We start from the raw sequence: 19,324 nt of genomic DNA on the forward strand, positions 1-19,324 counted from the left end.
ACCGGAAGGAGAAAGAGAGTGCGGCGGAGAAGCTCTGATCGGCCGGCTAAGAGTGATGTCGCCGAAAAAATGAAAACAAGGAGAAGGGAGAGCTGCTGTCAGCGCTAACGGGAAGGAGAGGAAATTTGTGCTAGGACAAAATGGGTATTTTCCATAGTCTACGAGTTTCTAGTTAGCTCTAAGATGGTTTGGGTTTGATTTGGGTTCGGCTTGATCCAAATCATGAGGTTAGCTTGGTTGTTTTATTGGTTTGTTGATTTTCGTTAGGTTTGAATTAGTTTATAAAATTTGGTCTACCAATATAACATTCATTTACGTTAAGTAATTTCATAGGGTATTAGTTAATGTATTTTAAATATAATAACATTTTATAATATCATTGGTTTAGAATTAACAATTAAATTTTTAAATGAAAAATCTTTAAAAATAAATTTATGGGTCATTTCATTAGGCTATTTTAAAAATATATATAATATCTATATATCTATATGAATGCTGAAATAAATAAATTGTTTAAAGTGTTGTCTTTATTCAGTATTGTGTTTTTCTTTTTTCTTGGAATTTTAATTTTTCATTTTATTTTTCCGTATTTTGATTGACCATATATTCATGTCTAATTGATTTAATATTTAATATCTTAAAGATTATTTTTGAAATTAAATCATATCAATATCTTTATATCTAATCCTTATATATACTCATCTTTAAATATCTTCAAAACCCTTATCTTCATTCAAATCCGTTAAGAAACAAATCAAGATTAATGCTATTTTACGCCCCTCTCCCTCTATGTATATAATATGGTTTATATTAATGACTAGACAATCCTTTGTGCTTCGCACGCCTATCTAATAATGATATTTTTCATTTCAAATGCAAGATAAATGTGTTGAGTAAATTGTAGAAATTATTTTTTTAGAGAAATAATGACTGGAATTATTATTATATATAAAGTCTTGTAGGTAATTCAAATAATTTAAATACTTAATTTTTATTTTTATAGAGATTTATCTAATTGGAAGTATATAATTAAAAAAATCTATTAAAACACAATAGTTAATTCATCATTGCATAAAATAAATCAAATCCTTTGAAATTATACATATTTAAATTCCTACAAAAAAAAAATAATAAAACTACGCTAAGCAAAATATAAAATGAAAAAGACAAAATCAAATAAACAACTCAAACAAAGCAATGAAATACAATGTTCTTCTTTCAACCTAAAGCAATTAAAGTAAATCATTAAGTTAAGCTTTCAACAATAAAAAGAAATTTAAAAATTTTATATTAAAAAAAGAAAAATAGAATAGTGAACAAAAAGAGAATCTTGAACTTTCTGTTTATATATGACGATATATAAATATTCAAATTCTTAATTAGCAAAAAAAAAAAAATTAAAAGCTAAAACCACTAATTTCACATCAACCCAATTCTTTGAATTTTAAATCAAAATAAGAAAACCATACAGATAGTCTTTTTTTTTATGATAAATTTGATATAATCATATAAATAATAAATTGAATTCAAGATCTCAAATATTATAGACTTGAAAATATTCAACTTATCATAAGGAAAAAAACTAAACTTTTTTTATCCTTATAATTTACTCAAAAAATGAAAATTATAATTAAATAAATCAAAAGAAAAATATAAAAAAGAATACTATCCACCATCTTATCTCATTGTTTTTAAACTGTATTTTATAATGTAAATTTTTGAAACACATGGTTTTTTTAACATTTTTCAAATTATTAAAATTTTAAACATACTACGTTTGATTTGAAGTTTAGACTTCATAAAAATAAAAGCTTTTATATTTGTAAATTATGGAAATTTAAAAATTTAGACATTATTTTGTTTTTCTATCACATATTTGATTTAATTTCACTTTTTAGAAAAAGCGTCACATCAGGATTGGAGAAAATCTATTAATTCTCCTCTATATATATATATAGTGATGATGTGAGTAATATTTTGGATGAAATTCTTATTTATTGTAATATCGAAGCATGTGATAATATATAATTTGACAACAAAAGTATGAAACCATTTAATTTTATTCATAGAAATTTCTCCTAATGCAAATCAATCTCTCTCTATATATACATACATATATATAAAAGTTCATCATGAACATTTTATATGATATATGTTTGGATGAATGGTTTGACACTCTTCTCTTTTAGGTGAGGTCGAGGGTTCCATTCTCATGAATGAAGCAAATATCTATCGAGAGCACTTTATCCTTTCTTGGGCCGATCTGGTGTGAACAAGATTTAGTTCTAGCTCGTGGACTTGGAATATCTGTGGTTAAGATGAAAAAAAAAAATACATTTTATTATTTGATTGGATATAATTTTTAAAAATTATTTTTTAAATAAATAAATATATATAATAAAAAAGAAAAAAAATATACTCTTCTTTTTTTTTTTTTTGTATGGTTGTAGGAAAAATTGTGTGTTTATTTAGAGAGGATATAACGTTTGTTTTATGTAATCTTTTTTTTATTACTTAATTAATTTATTTATTTATTTTAAATTTGCAACTTAAAACAACAGAAAAACAAATACTTGAATAAACTCATTAACTGACCAATATTAGATCATAGCATGATTTGATTTGTAATGTTCATTTATTGACTTGGTTTTCTTTTGTCCATCAAAATCAAATTTAATTAAATTATAGCATTTCCAAAGTTATTGTTGAAATTCAAATTGGTAATTTTTAATATAATTTATTTCTTGTTATATGCTGAGTTCTTAAAAGAGTTTTATTCTTAATAAAATTGTTATTTTTATTTTCTTTTTTTTATTGAATTAATTTGTACCCACTATCACTTTAATTTAATAAGAAATTTATATCTCTTTTGCAATAAATAGATGACCTCCTGATTAAGCATTTTAATTTTCTTGATATTTTTTCTTTTATATCCTAAATATGTTTGACTTTAAAGCAAATAGTGTTTTATTCTTAATAAAATTGTTATTTTTATTTTCTTTTTTTTATTGAATTAATTTGTACCCACTATCACTTTAATTTAATAAGAAATTTATATCTCTTTTGCAATAAATAGATGACCTCCTGATTAAGCATTTTAATTTTCTTGATATTTTTTCTTTTATATCCTAAATATGTTTGACTTTAAAGCAAATAGTGTTTCTGCAATTCAAAAAACAAGAACTATATATTTTTATTTTGAGTCTTTTTTGGGGTTTCAAGAGTTTGTGTGTGTATTTATGTATTCCTTTTTCTAATGCACCAGGTAAGTAATTGTAACAAGTTGTTTCCATGGGCAGACCGGTACTAGGGCGTAGGTAAACTTAAGGCCCTCGAGGCTCGTAGTAAGCCTAAACTATCAACCCATACATGCCACACAAAAATATTAGGAACAGTAAGCGCATATAAATTTGTATATATATATAATAATCATACAATCCTGGCCAATCTTAAATATCTCGAGTAAAATTTAGTTCGGGCTTAATAATAATACATCTCATTCGTAATATGGGCTACTGGTTTATATGTATTTAAATAAACAATAAGAATATTCATAGGTTAGCACACCTATTAAGACCAAATTAAAGATATGCAAATCCTATAACTGTGGAGTTCAACAATAGTTGGAAGTAATAGAGTTACACATATAACTATACACAAATTAACTAATTGCAAAAATTAGGAATTTACTTTTATAGCCCTGCGGAGAAGATTGGAGAGTTTTAGTTGGTCGACGGACTTCTACTTCCTGACAAGTTAAGTAAAAGAAGAGTGAGTTTCAGAACTCATTGAATAATAATAAATAATGCATATCACAGGCATTCACGCGAAATGCACCCTAAGATACTAAAATGAGCACACAACCAATCAATCGTATGGCACAACATCAACAATCACAAGTAATTTCATATTCAAATAATCAAGGAAGTGGAAATTAGTCAGTGGCGCCACCGAAAACCCCCGACGAGCCGTCCTCTCATATGGCCCGCCCTCTCAAATGTGTGCACCAGGGAGCCGATCCCCCATACTTGGTTGACCGGTCTAATCCTCACTTGACCAGTCCTCTCCTATATTCACTTTGTATATACTCTCTTTTCCTTTTCAAATCAACAGGCGGCCACCTCGTGGTTGTCCCATATCACATAACATTAGGTGCACATGCCCTCTCATAAGGTTTTCATTCGGGTTTCAATTAAAATGGGGTTGATTCAACTATTTAATTATATATATACATTTAACTAGTTAAATAAATTCGTAGGGTGTTAAATTATTAAAAATTTTAAATGAAAAATTTTGAAAATAAAAATTCGGCTTGTTTCAATCACCCCCTTATAAAAATTCGTCCTCGAATTTAGATATAAACAAGGTAAGGGCAATATAGTATGCAAAGAGCATATAAGAACAATAAAGAAAGATTGTAGTCCATACAAAGAGAAATAGTTTGAATTCAATTACCAGCAAGACAAGAGTACTTTACGTAGAAGGAAAAAGATGTGGGTATTCCTTTTGCATCTCAGCCGCCACTTCCCATGTGCATTCCTCCATAAAATGGTTCCTCCACAAAACTTTGACCATATGAATCTCTTTAGATTGGAGTTTATGAATCTGGAAGTCGAGAATTCTAACCGGCGCTTCCTCATATGTCAAATCTTCACCGACCTGAACCTCTTGTGGCTCCAACACATGAGATGGATTAGGAATGTACTTCTTTAGCATGGATACATGAAAAATCGGATGTACGTGAGAAAAATTATTAAGCAAATCCAGTTAGTAAGCTACCTCCCTAATTCTCGCAACTCAAGGGTAAGGTGGAATATATGTAGGAGCTAACTTCCCTTTAGGACACCCTTTATAGGGGATACCTTTAGGAAGACCAAATCACCCTCTTGAAATGTCATTACTCTATGTTTAGGATCCGCATAGTTTTTCTGTCTATCAAACGCTATTTTGATCCTGTCTCAAATGATAGGAACCTTCTCATATGTGACTTGAATTGATTCGGGTCCCACCAATTGTCTATCTCGTACTACCTCCCAACAAATAGGGGATCTGCACTTCTTGCCATACAGGGCTTCATAAGGCGCCATGCTTATGCTTGCTTGATAGCTATTATTATAGGCAAACTCAATTAATGGTAAGTGCACTTCCCAATGTCCTCCAAAATCCAGTACACACATCCGAAGCATGTCCTCCAAAGTTTGATAATCCTTTCAGATTGTCCGCCGGTCTGAGGATGGAAAGCCATACTAAAGTCAAGCCAGGTCCCCAAAGCTCTCTGCAATGACTGCCAGAATCTAGAAGTGAACTGTGTTCCCTTGTTAGAAATGATATATATCGGAATCCCATGAAAATGTAATATCTCCTTAATGTACAACCTCACCAACCTGTCAGCATTATAAGAGGATCTCACTGGCAGAAAATGAGCTATCTTGGTAAGTCGATCCACTGTCACCCAAACTGAATCATAGCCTCCGGGTGTTTTTGGTAGTCCTACCATAAAGTCCATAGTAATTCATTCCCATTTCATTCTGGTATCAGTAGTTGTTGCAGCAACCCACAAGGTCTTTGATGCTCTGCTTTTACTAGTTGATAAGCAAGACATTTCGACACAAATTCCGCCACATCTTTCTTCATTGCAGTCCACCAATAATTATCTTTCAAATCCTGATACATCTTAGTAGTACCGGATGCACATTATAAGCGGCATATTGAGCTTCGTCTAAAATCTCCTTTCTAAGGTTATCAACATCGGGTACACAGAGGCAAGTACCATTTCGGAATACCCCTTTATCATCTATCACTAAGTTCCCTGACCCACCAGTAGTTACTTCTTGCATGATTCTTTGTAATTGCGGGTCTCTATCTTGTGCAGCTTTGATTCTATCAAACAACATTGGTCTTATTCTGAAATGAGCCAATAAACAATCTGAAGCAGATATTTCTATTTCAAGGCCTTCATCAAGCATTTCATCCAATTCTCGAATTAACAGTCTTCTTTTCGCTAAGATATGAGTTAAACTTCCCAAAGATGAGCATCGACCAATACATTAGCTTTCCCAGCATGATACTGAATGGTACAATCATAATCCTTAAGGAAATCTATCCAGCGCCTCTGTCTCAAATTTAGATCTCTCTTATCAAAAATATACTTTAAACTTTTATGATCAGTAAAGATCTCACAGGATACACCATATAAGTAGTGTCTCTATATCTTCAATGCAAAAATGATTGCTGCCATTTCCAAATCGTGAGTGGGATAATTTTGCTCATGCTTCTTCAACTGTCTAGAAGCATACGCACTAACCCGACCATGTTGCATCAAGACACAACCCAACCCCACTCTGGATGCATCACAAAACACAACATACCCTTCATTGCCTGATGGTAAGGCTAACACCGGAGTAGTGGTCAAACACTTCTTGAGTCTCTGAAAACTAGCTTCACAAGAATCAGACCATATAAATTTGGCGTTCTTCTGGGTTAATCTTGTTAATGGAGCTGCTATCTTGGAAAAGTCTTGCACAAAACGGCGGTAATAGCCAGCTAAACCTAGAAAGCTACAAACTTCTGTGACCGTGGTCAGTTTAAGCCAGTTGACAACTGCTTCAACTTTCTTAGGGTCAACCACGATTCTGTCCTTAGACACCACATATCCTAAGAAATTCACACTTTCTAGCCAAAATTCGCATTTAGAAAACTTGGCATATAACCGATGCTCCCTCAGAGTTTGTAGCAAAATCCTCAGATGGTGTATGTGTTCCGCTTCAGTTCTGGAATAAACTAGAATGTCATCTATGAACACGATCACAAATTGGTCTAAGTAAGCTTGAACACGAGATTCATCAAGTCCATGGAAGCCGCTAGAGCATTGGTTCGATCCAAATCGTGATTTTGTGGTTTTCGATTTTCCAATTGGTTTTCATTGGGTTTCAATTAAAATGGGGTTGATTCAACTATTTAAATTATATATATATAACTGGTTAAATAAATTCGTAGGGTGTTAATTTATTAAAAATTTTAAATGAAAAATTTTGAAAATAAAAATTTGGATTGTTTCAGCAATACTATCACTATAGCCAAAATGATTACCATTATTAATTCAGATCTTCTCGTTTCTTTTCTTTTACCTACCAATAAAAAAAATTTATTATTATTTTTCATTATAGTTGTATATAGATATTGATTTGAGATTGAGGGTAAGGGTTGGGGATTGAGTGATAACTTTATTTTCTTTTTAAGCACCTATCAGAGTTTTAAGAATCTGTATTTATAAATTAAGGACTGAAGGATTATGTATAAGAATTGGATTGAATTTTATTTTGAGACCACTTCATTATATAAAAATAGAATCAAGTATATAAGAAATAACATTGCAAGTGGCTTATAAGGTAAAGTCTAATACAAATTAACTAATTGTATTTATTTTAATCTAAATAAAAACTTATGCTTTAATATTATATAGATAAAAAATTAAAAGAATATAAAATACGAAAATATAATGAGCATCGTGAACAACACACGTCATAAAAAGGACTAGCAAATTCATAAAAATCGGAAAAGGACTATACGGTTAGAAAGGTTAGAAGGGTTTAAAAGTGGAAAACTGAGTAATGTATTTTTGAAAATGTAGGGAGGAAATAGTTAATTTGACCAAAATTGAGGACTAAATAATAATTATTCTTTTATTTTATCGACCAAAAAAAAGAGGGGTTGATGCTAGTCTAGTACAGAAAACACTTATCCAAGCAACCAAACGGAGCCTGGGTCACCTATTAGTTCTAGTGTTTCCAACCAACCAACCAACCAACCAACAAAACCCTAAAGCCCCTTCTTGAATTGCTGCTGCCTACTGATACGTATAAACCCTTCAAAGCCTTCACGGCAAAACCGCAAAAACCTGCACGAGAAAGCGAAAACACCAAAATGGCGAAGTCAATGAGATCGAAGAGAGAGAAGCGGCTAAGAGCCATAAGGAGAGATTTGGTAGAGCCCTTTTACGACAAGAAAGACGAAGCCAAGCTCGCCGCCCAAGAAGCTGCTCTTGCTGCCCCTAAACTACCCGTTAAACCTTCTCCTTTCGCTGCTGCTTCTTCGTCGGCTATGGACATGACCACTACAACTACAGCATCAAATACTAACATGGGTATGTCGATTCAATCTTTGGTTATTCATTTTATGCTCGATAATTATATTAATATAGCCCATTTGCTTAATTTTGATAATTAATTAGGTTTTCCTTTTTTTTTGTCTTTTGTTTTCGTTAATTGGTTGTATGCTTAAATCATCTGTTGTATCTTTCAAGATTTTCAATATTAGTTAAGGTGATTGAATAGTTTGGGTACTGATTCAATTGGTTTCATTCATTTGGTTTTTCCCAAATAACATCAATAAATAAATGTTGTTAATAGAAAATTCGTACTTCAAGTATTTTAGACTTAGGTTAGCGGAAGCATGTATTATAGCTGGGCAAAGTCCAGGTTCGAGTCCCCTGAAAAAGAAAATTACTTCTATTGTTGTCCTTTTTCTTTCTTTTCGTTTTTTCCAAATGAAATTTAAGCCACATTCTATGTGACCCCGAAATAGATATTCCATATCTTTATAGTGATGATGTACATGTACTGAATTGCCTGATATGAGTGTTGTAACTGTTGTGAGTATAGAGAGCTCAATGTTTCTTTGGCTCTTGTACAGATGTGGAAATGGATGATGACAGTCAAAAGAAGAATTTTTTGAAGCCCATCGGTAAGAAGCTAAAAAAGAAATTAAAGTTGGCAAGAAACAAGCGTCGTGGTCAAGGGAAGATCAAGAGGAAATATGTTTAACACCATAAATTTATGGTAAAGATGATTCATGTTTTAGTGGTGAAGCGATAGTTGTATGTTTGAGACTATTATGTTACATTTTGATGTTTTAATATCTTAATGATACAATTTTTTAACTTATAAAGTACTGATTATGTTGTGATAGATGGAATGGATGTGTGTGCATGCTTGGTTTTACCTAATTTTAGGGTAGCATACACCTGAAAACCTTAACACAAAGCATAAAATGCACATTAGGAAAACAGGGCATGGAGAGATGATTGATATTTAACACTCTTCTTGCTGCTTCCAACACCTTCCCATTTGCAGCAATCTTCACCTGCAAAGTTGTTAGGCTTTCTTTATCATTAATAAGTGCTTCTCTCTTCAGTTCTATGCATGTTGAATAATTTGAAAATATGCAGGAAAAAGCATCACTTAAATTGTAGAAGAACATATATTTGCTTTGTCATTTGATTTGTTCGGTTTTTAATGCACATTAAACAGGGTTATTATGTATAAGTGGATCTTGTTAATAGATTGCGATTGTGATTAATATGATACAATTAAATGCAATCATACATTTGCAATTGTTCTATAATTGTGTCGTTTGCAATTGTTCTGTAATTGTGTTTTTGTTGCAAATTGCTAACTCCATCATTACTAAACTGGAATTGATAACACCCTATTCAAATCCCCTCATTTTGTCCATTTTGATTTCCTCTTTATATCCCTCTTTGAAAATGTCATTTGAATCTTTTATGCTTTTCCTCTCATGTCCAGGGAGGTTTCGGATGATTTTCTACTCTCTTATTTAGGTTAAATTCTTTTATCAATCCATCAAGATTTTCTACTCTCTTATTTAGGTTAAATTCTTTTATCAATCCATCAAGTACTGTTAATCGCTATTGTTGCATATTAAGATATATTTCAGTGGTAAGTATATATATAATATGATGATAGATCATTGTTACAAGCTAAGATATAGTGTTAGTATTGTTGCATATTAAGGTACATTCCAGTGGTAAGTATATATTCAATATGACGATAGATCATTGTTACAATCTCAGATATAGTGTAACGGTAGATCATTGTTACAAGCTCAGATATAATGTAAGTAGTAATTGCATATATGATCTGGCGATAGATCGAGTCACTACTACCAACTAACATTGGTCATTTGCAGTTGTCACAATTTATTAATTTTTATATATTTTTTTTCATATTTAATAATGAAATTTTAAAATATAAATTTTTTTGTAATATATGTGTATATATGTTGCATTTGTTATGTATTCAAATAATTTCTTATAGAGAATTTAAATAGTGTTCCAATCCATATACCTGTAAAAATACATAATAATCGAATAATACATTCAAATAAATTATAAAAATAAAGAAACTAATTCTCCTGCCCAAAAGGCAACTGCAATTCTCGGCGGACTCATCCCTCAGCACGATAAGGTCTTTAACAGAAGAGGTGCATACACAGACAAGACTACCACATTTCCTAACCACCAAAATTTGCATGCCAATAAGAAAACTAATTCACAGCTTTCCCTAGACTAAGTCAGCAACTGAAGATAGATATTTAGTCCCATCCTCATTGACCCTGCTGCTTCCAAAAACTCTTTCTCCTTAAAGTTACAAAAGCTACCCCACAAAAACCTGCAACGAAACCAGCTGCAATACTGATATAGAGATCTGGGACTAGAGAATTATTATCATCTGTGTTATCTTCTTCACCACTGCCATCAAGTGCTGCCCTGGTCTCTGTTTTGTCTCCATGGCACTTAGCTTCTAGAGGAAACCCACATAGAAATGGATTGCCCTCATAAATCGAAGAAGCATTCAATGTTTGAAGCTGATTTCCTGTAGGGATCTTTCCTGATAAGTTGTTGTATGACAAGTCTAAATAACTTGCAAATGTTAAAGAAGACAAACTTTGAGGAACTGTCCCGGTGAGATTGTTGTGAGACAGATCAAATGACTCCAACAAGTTTAAATTTCCTATCTTCTCTGGTATAGTTCCACTAATATGATTCCTTGATAAATTCAAAGCTCGCAATGCTTTTAGGCTTGTTATCTCATCAGGAATTTCGCCTTCAAGATTATTCTCTGAAAGATCAATAGCATTCAATAATGCAATATTATAGTTAAATTCATACTCTCTCCCTTTTGTTACAACAATTATTTGATCCTTGAAGTAGGCCAACCGGTACTGCAAGCGGTATTCATCACTGCTGTTTCCATAGATTAAGGCACTCAAATTACCTAAACAGCTAGGAATGACCCCTGAAAAGTTGTTGTGGGAAAGATCTAAGAAATTAAGATGTTGAAGATTGCAGAGCTGTTTTGGAATATGTCCATCCAGCAAATTTGATCGAAGGCGGAGTATGAAAATGGATGATACTGTTACGCCTATCCATGAGGGAAACTCTCCTGACAGTCTGTTACCTCCAAGATCAATGCTTTTTAATACTGAACAGTTTTGCAATGAAGATGGAATTTCCCCAACTAGATTGTTGTTGCTCAACAACAACATTCCAAGTGAACTTAAATGACCAAGTGATCTTGGGATGCTTCCTGACAAACGGTTGTTTGACGCATCCAAAACCCACAAAAATTGTGAACTTTCCCAACAATCAATGAGTTCGCCACGAAGTTCATTGTTCCTCACATTAAAAACTAGCAAATTCGATAAGTTACATATGGATGATGGGATCGTACCATTTAGATGATTGTCAGAGAGATGCAAATTTCCTAGACTTGGCATTAGTTCCCCAATATTTTGAGGGATAGACCCTGAAAATGAATTGTTCTGAAAGTATACCTGTGTCGCATTGGTCGACCAAAGTGGAAGAAGCCCCTCAAATCCATTAGAACTCAAGTCAATTATTTCTAACTTTGGGAACTCCAGTTTGGGAGGAAGCTTCCCCTTGATGTAGTTATTAGATAAGTCTAAGGCAAGAAGTTGAGAAGATAACTTGGAAAACCATTCCTCAGGTATGGTGTCAAATATTCCAACATTATTGAGTGTTACTGTTTCGAGTTTGCTTTGAACCTGAAGCCACGTAGGGAACAAAGGACCAAGTTTACAATTTTGCAGATCAATTTCTTTCAACCTGAAGGGAGGAATCCATCCATGAGTCACATTAAACACCAAAGACCTGTCTGGTTCAGTTGAAAGCACCAAAATTTCTAATCTGCCGAGATTCATCAGATGAGCTTCTGTAATAACACCTTCCCAAGAATTGCCAATAAGACTTAAGTCTTCTAGCTCTGAGAGCTGGCCAAAGCTTTCGGGGATGCTTCCATTCATCTTATTTGAATGAAGGAACAATAATTTTAAGGATGATAAATTTCCAATAGTTGATGGAATTGAACCCCAAAAAGAGTTATAAGCAAGATCAAGATATTGTAAGTTCTTTAGACCCCCAATTGAACCAGGCAATTGGCCAGTAAACTGATTAGAATTTAGATCAAGTGTCATCAAACGTACAGAAGGGCAAACAGCAGAACTGCTAAGAAATTCAGAAATTTCACCACTAAGTTTGTTTGCTGAAAGTATTAAGTTCTTCAACTTGCAAAGATTCCCCAGTGAGCTTGGAATAGGACCTTCAATTAAATTTAAGCTCAAATCAAGGTCTTCAAGAGAGACCAAATTGGTAAACTCGCTAGAAATGGAACCACTAAAAGAATTAGAGCTGAGATCGAGTTTGGTAAGGCTTGCAAGATTAAACAACCAATTGGGTATTGATGAATTGAAAGAATTTTTTGAAATATCAAGGACCTTAAGCGAAGTGAAATTAACAACAGGAAGAGTAAAAAGAATATCTTGAAGTTCACAACCAGGTAAACGCAATTCCAACAAGGAAGGAAATTTGTTTATGACATTTAGCCAAACACCTCGTGTGCTATTAATACGAACCAATCCCAAATCCAGGTGTTTAAGAAAGGACAGACCAGATAGCCATTGTGGGTTTTCTAGATTCAATCCAGTAGCACCAAAGATATACGAAAATCCATAAATATCAAGATATTGCAAATTTAACAAATTCCCAAGATTAGAAGGTACCTCACCAGTAAATGATGAGTAAGAGAGATTTAAATATTTCAAATTCTTGAGCTGTCCAAGAAAATCTGGAATTTGCATTCCTTCAAAATTGTTTAAGCTCAAATCCAAGTAATTTAAATACTCCAAATGAATCAATGAGGAATTGAACTTACCTCCCAAACATAAACTTCTGTAAGTTGCTATTTCGTTTTCTGTTAACAAATAAGCATCAAGAATGCGAAATTGAAATGGGTTTCGAAGATCAAGCTTGACTACGCGTCCTGTTTGGTTGTCGCATCCAATTCCTTCCCATTTGCAGCAATCATCACCAACCCATGAAGATAACCTATTAGAGGGATCTGTTAGACCATTTTTGAAGCCAAGAAGTGCTTCTCTATCTGTGTCTATGCATTTGACAATGGATTCTCCATTGCAGAGAATAAAACTGTTGAAATGGAGATAAAATAACAGAGGAAGATAGAGGGAAAACATAGAAATAAAGTTGAAACAAAAGTTTCTTTCCAATTCCATGACTTCAAATTTAAATGTCTGTAGTAAGTGAAAATTTACTTTGTACTTTTATACTTGATCTTAAACTACTTCGATTCCTTAAATATAGGCATTATGATGAAGATGGCTCCATTTTTTTAATCTGCAACAGAGTTTATGCTTTATGAATGCTTCGTCTGAACATCGCAACAAGTCCAAAAGCGCGTGCTAATGCGTTAATAGCAAGGAACTGAACAAGTCCAAAAGCGCGTGCTAATGCGTTAATAGCAAGGAAAAAATTTACCTAGATCGGTTCATAGCTTCACTCATAGACCAAACCAATAAGAATAGAATTTTTTATTAAAACGAAGGTATTTTTGACCATACACGGAGAAAAAAAAGATAAAGTCGAAACACTTTTAAAAGAATCCTTACTATTATTGGTTAGGTCTATAAAGCTTGGCTACGAATCGGGTCTAGGCAAGTAATTTTCTAATTATTTTTCAAACCATTCATCACCTAATATCAATCTATAACTACTTCTAATTCTTTTTATATAGATAAAGTTTTCATTTTGAGCGTTTCATTTAAATAGACAAAGTTACTTGTTATTTGCCTATGGCTAAAGTGCAAAATCCAAATTGCTTGTTATTTGCTTTGTTAACAACTTCAAGTCTTTAGAAAAACAAGAAACTGACGTACAAAATTCAAATACTGCATTAAATATATTACAAATGCATAGTTGTATTATTTTTCTCTCTCCATCTTCAGCCAAATTGCATGCAATTTTTAGGTTTTATGCTTTGTTTACTGTTGCATTATCCACGTTTAAATTTTCTAACTATGATGCATGTTTAAGTAAGATAAAAAAGTATGTGCATATTGTAATATATGTTCCATTAGTTAAGAATGGAAAAATTGTCATGCATCCCTTGATGTTATATAAGCACATTTTATGACAAACTACTCATGTAAAAAAATGAAAAAAATTATAACTTTTTCCTTCTAGTTTGCCATAAATTACTAATTTGTCCTTGTATTATTAAAAAAATACTACAATGTCTTCATAGTTTGATTGTTATATATTTTTATCCTTCTGTTCATTTTATCTCATTTTTAACGTTAAAATAAAATGAAAAAAAGACTATTGGCCCATTAAAGCTGAACTGTAATTGAGGTTGAACTCAGAGGCATAACCGAAAATAATTGGATGACATGCTTCTTTCGTGTACTGCCAAATAGCGGCAATGATCAAATCGTCGACAATTGATTTTGGCGACATCACAACTTGTATGACTCCAACGCTTCCTTGGACTATCACATTTAGTAGCAGCTTTGTCAACTTTGGTCAATGCCTTCATAGCACATTCCGACGACGCTTCTACCTCCATGCAAGTTAGGTAGTGAAAGAATATATATCTAGGATAAATTTGTCTATGCTAATACTTTGCGGGCTATGGGAGGACAAATTACCTCAAACGGCGGTAGTGGAAGAATTAGAGGCATGGAAAACCAAGAGCTGGGAAAGAGCTGTGACTTTTAGGTTTCCTGTAACCAACAGAGACCATAACTTGAATGTTACAACTGTAAATGAACAGAAACCACAGACAAAGCTTGAAAAGGAAGCCAATGCAGATATGCAAGGTATAAACTCAACTGATAATGGGGGTCAATATAGTCTTTTTTCACATTTGTTTTAACATTAAAAAATGGGATAAAATGGATGGAAGGATAAAAATATGTTACGGGGCAAATTATAAGGATATTATAATGTATTTTAAAAATTCAAAGACAAACTAGTAATTTGTGGCAAACTAGAGGAATAAGATTATAATTTTTCTAAACAAAATTAACCAAACAAAATGAACATATGTTATTTTAAGTCGGCTATTAAAAATTGTTTAGTAAATTTTTATGAATGCTACCTCTCCAAACGGCAGCGTTTTGTTGCAAAAGAAAAAAAAAAGTTGTGCCATCAAATTCATCCATTTTTTGAATGTTATATAAATATGTCTTTCACTAAATTTATTATTTCTTCTATAATGTTTTCTTTTACTCCCTTATTTGTACCAGCAATCATGCCAAAAGGGCATTGTGTACCCAATTTCTTCATCATGATTCAGAGATCATGTGTTTTCTTTTGCATGTAAATTGATAGAATCCAAAGGACCAGCAGTCGGGTTGAGCTCTATTTTTGAAATTGTGTGAATCATGAGCTTGCAGGTTCATATCCAAAGGACGTGACATGGTTGTCAGAAGTAAACTTTTTTTTTACTATAGTTGTTGGTTCTTTTTTGGAAAAAGAGCAACGAAGCCGCCGGCTGACAGCTTGGTTTGTGAATTAACTACGGATGTGCCAGGTGTGTGAAGTACATTAACTGAGGAATTAATATCGCGCTTGATATGACTTCTAGGCTGTGGATTGGATCCACGGTACACGCCTTACTGATTGTGCAATTTAAAATAAATTTCAACAGAGAAAATTATAAAGAGAGCTTGATTGCTTGAAATGTAAAGAAAATTTGATTCCTTGAAATGTAAAGGAAATTTGATTGCTTAAAATGTAAATTATTTACTTGTATTGAAAAAAGCTTGTAATTACAGGAAATGTAAATAGACAATGCTTAGGAAAAATAAAGACAATCCTTTGAAATTAAATTGCTTGACTAATTGGATAGTTTGGTTGAATTCGTCGGAGAATTTTATTTGGATTTTGTTGGAGCTTCTACCTTGTTCCCTTACTCCATTTATAAGCTCCACAGGCAGTTACCAAAAGGATCTATTGACACACGTTTCCGTCATTGGCTTTGGCTCCCTTGGTCCCCACCTTCTATACTTCAACAGCCGTTTGAGGAGTGCCTTCCTTGAGGAGTGCTCTTTTTGTTCAACTGCAACCCATGTTTCTTTCTCTTTCTTTTTAATTAATTAAAATTAATTAATTAATTAATTACACAAAAACAATATTAATTAGATCCTAATTAATTAAAAATTGAAGCCCAAACTCAAAATATAGAGCCCAAATCTAAAAAATAACAAAATGGGTTCAACAATTGTCCCATATTAAGTTGGCATGATAGGTCATACTTAATATGTTAGATCATTTTGAAAATACTAACCCATTTATGATTAAAAGTTCAAAAATTAAAAATACAATCCCAACAAATAAAAAAGAAACCCTAACACTACATTCACTTTCTCTTTTAAGCCGCCATCCTTCATCGTTCTTTTCCTCCTGCAATAAATTTTTTCCAAATTTTTTATAATAAATCTTTGCCATTCTTTTCTTTGGCCAATTTTGGCCCCCTGTGCACACATTGTTGGCTGAAAGGGCTTTTACAACATCTAATTTTAGTGATCAATAAAAATAATAAATTGAAATAATTTATTATATAGTATTTTTCTTAGAAGTCTTTTGCAGAAATTAAATGGAGAAGATCTTATTGAATTAAAGTTTGAGGGCTTTCCAAATGAAGATTAACAAGGCTACTTGAAGACTTGAAGACAATGTAATTAGTAAGTTAGCCAAATTAGTTGGGTTTAGTTCATCTTGTTGAAATAGAAAGATAAATTATGCGTATCATAGCTAAAATCAGAATTATCTTTCTAGTCTTTTTGAACAATCTACTTAAAGAAGATATTTTTGATAAAATACGATCTAAAATTCCTTGGGCTTTTAAATTTGAAAAGACCAAATTTCTATAAAAAGTATTACAGCCCATATCCTTCTCTCTTCCTAACTAAAACTTTGCCGCCAATGTATTTCTTCCTTTTTTTCTCTCTAACGTTAACTTTATCTCTCTAACGGAAAGAAGATTTCTGGGTATAAAAGGATAACAGAATACCTGATCTATTATGAGAGTGAAAATCTATTCTTGGGTTTTATTATTCAAATCCTCTCATCTCTCTTCTTCTTGCTTTCATGATTATTTTCTAAAGAGAAGAGAAAATTGATTTTTATGAGAGAAAATATGTGTTTACCATTTTAATTTCAAAACTCTTATCATAAGCATTCATCTCTTCTTCTTCTTTATGTTTTTAATGCATTATTTCTAAGAGAATAAGATGAACAGTATTTTAAGAGAGATTTTCAAAATTGAATTGAAAAACATTTTAAAATCTCCTTCCTAAGCTTAAATGAGCATAACTCTCTTTCTATTATAGGTTCTTATTAATCTAGAATAGAGTAGAAAAAAACAAAAATGAAAAATCTTGTGAGAACAAAGTTTGTGTGAAGCTTGTGCTGTTTAGGTAATCAAGCACCTCTCTTTGAGTAAGAGCAAGTCTTGTAAGTTTTCTAATTCTTATTAAAAATTAATGGGGTTAAGTTTTTATCTAGTTCTTTGCCAAAAACTAGAAAGGACAAATTTATAAATTCTTTGAAAAACTTATGGGGAATGGTTAGTTCTAGATGTTGAACTATTTTCATTGTATTCGACTTTGCTCTTGCCTTTGAAAAGAGTTTGATAGTGGAGGACTCAAGATGATTTCTTGAGAAGTGGTTGATTATGTTGATTTCTCCTTTTTCTTCTCTTGATTGCCATATTCTCACACACTCACTTGATCATCCACTACAAAAAAATTGCAGTTTTGCGACCGATACAAATCGGTCGCAAAATTGCAACCGATTTGCCACAAATTGCGATGATTGTAATCGTGAATATATTGCGACCAAGTTGCGACCAAACAGCAATAGAATTTGCGATGGATTTGCGACCGATACTGAAGCGGTCGCTAATTGTAGCACTAATAATTCCTGCCAGTTTGTTTTCCATTTTGCAACTAGTTTAAGATGGATTTGCAACCGATTTGCAACTATGTATCATTCCGTCGCAAAATTGCACAGTTCAAATTCAGCACCAAATTTCTGCAAGGGATTTGCGACCGATTTGCTACTGATGCTTTGCAACCGACTTCTTTGGTCGCAAATCGGTCGCAATTTTGGGGCAAAGTAAAACGATGTTGCAGAGGTAAAAATTGCGACCTATTTTAATAAAATTTGCGATCGATAGTCGAGCGCAAATTTTAGGGCTCTAAACCCAGCGAGCGCCCTCCTTCTTCTTTTTTCTTCTTCTTTCTTCTCCTCTTCTCTTCTCCTCCTCCGTTTGCAGCGCCATCCCAGCCTCTTGCCGCGCTGCTCCCAACCGCTTGATGCCTCCTTCTCCACTCCATTGCAACGCCGGTCGCGGGAGGATCCCTTCTCCTCGTCATTCGCGGTCGTCAGTTCAGGTACATTTGGATTTTTTTTTTTTTGGTTTTGGTTTTTTTTTTTTTTTTTTGGGAACTTCTATTTATTTTGTTGTTGTTGTAGTTGCATGACAAAAAATAAGTTGTTATTTAGTTGTTTTAGTTGTTGTAGTTGTGATTTAGTTGGTATTGTCCATTGTGTGTGTTATTGAAAAGAATGATAAAATTGGAAAAAAGAAAATTTGATATTGTAATGATAATTTGGAATTTTTTATAATTTAGGAAAAATTATATATGTAATTTAATCAATGTAATTTTATGTAATGCAATTTTAAAATTTAATTGGTGTTGAATTGATTGAAAAATAAAAAATTACATGTTATTAAAAAAGAACTAAATCAATTAATATATGTGTAAGTAAATAAATATAATTGTGTAACTAAAATAAATGACAAATAAACATAATTGTGTAACTAAAATAAATGAGAAATAAACATAATTGTGAAACTAAAATAAATGACAAATAAACTTATTCATTTTTTTGTAATTATGAAATAATGCATTTTTATTTTATTTGTTATTATTGTTGTTATTATTCTTTTTTTTTTTTTTGTTATTATGTAATGAATGGTGCGTTTGCGTTGGAGGCCTAGTAGTGACCATTTTGCCTTCGGAGAATGTTGGTATGATATAGAAGTGTTTATTGAAGTGTGTTTTGATTTGAGATTTGATTGGCCGAAGTGCTGCCGAATTTTTTTAAAAAAATTGAAATATATGTAAATAATAAAAGAAA

General features: G+C 32.3%; 2 protein-coding genes across 2 annotated transcripts; one reads left to right on the forward strand and one right to left on the reverse strand.

Moving 5' to 3' along the window:
* The first annotated feature begins 7,791 nt into the window (after nucleotides 1–7,791).
* Nucleotides 7,792–8,966, forward strand: LOC105629063 (uncharacterized). Its single transcript, XM_012210579.4, has 2 exons — nucleotides 7,792–8,143; nucleotides 8,692–8,966. The coding sequence occupies exons 1-2, from the start codon at nucleotides 7,924–7,926 to the stop codon at nucleotides 8,820–8,822; spliced, it is 351 nt and encodes a 116-aa protein (XP_012065969.1). The 5' UTR covers nucleotides 7,792–7,923; the 3' UTR covers nucleotides 8,823–8,966.
* Nucleotides 8,967–10,125: 1,159 nt separating this feature from the next.
* LOC149493125 (receptor-like protein EIX1) lies at nucleotides 10,126–13,542 on the reverse strand. Its single transcript, XM_089715753.1, has one exon. The coding sequence runs from the start codon at nucleotides 13,387–13,389 to the stop codon at nucleotides 10,405–10,407; it is 2,985 nt and encodes a 994-aa protein (XP_089571879.1). The 5' UTR covers nucleotides 13,390–13,542; the 3' UTR covers nucleotides 10,126–10,404.
* Nucleotides 13,543–19,324: the final 5,782 nt, after the last annotated feature.

Source organism: Jatropha curcas, chromosome 10, assembly GCF_041381405.1.
Source record: "Jatropha curcas cultivar XTBG-Jc1 chromosome 10, XTBG_Jcur_1.0, whole genome shotgun sequence".
In the NCBI taxonomy this organism is placed as follows: domain Eukaryota; kingdom Viridiplantae; phylum Streptophyta; class Magnoliopsida; order Malpighiales; family Euphorbiaceae; genus Jatropha; species Jatropha curcas.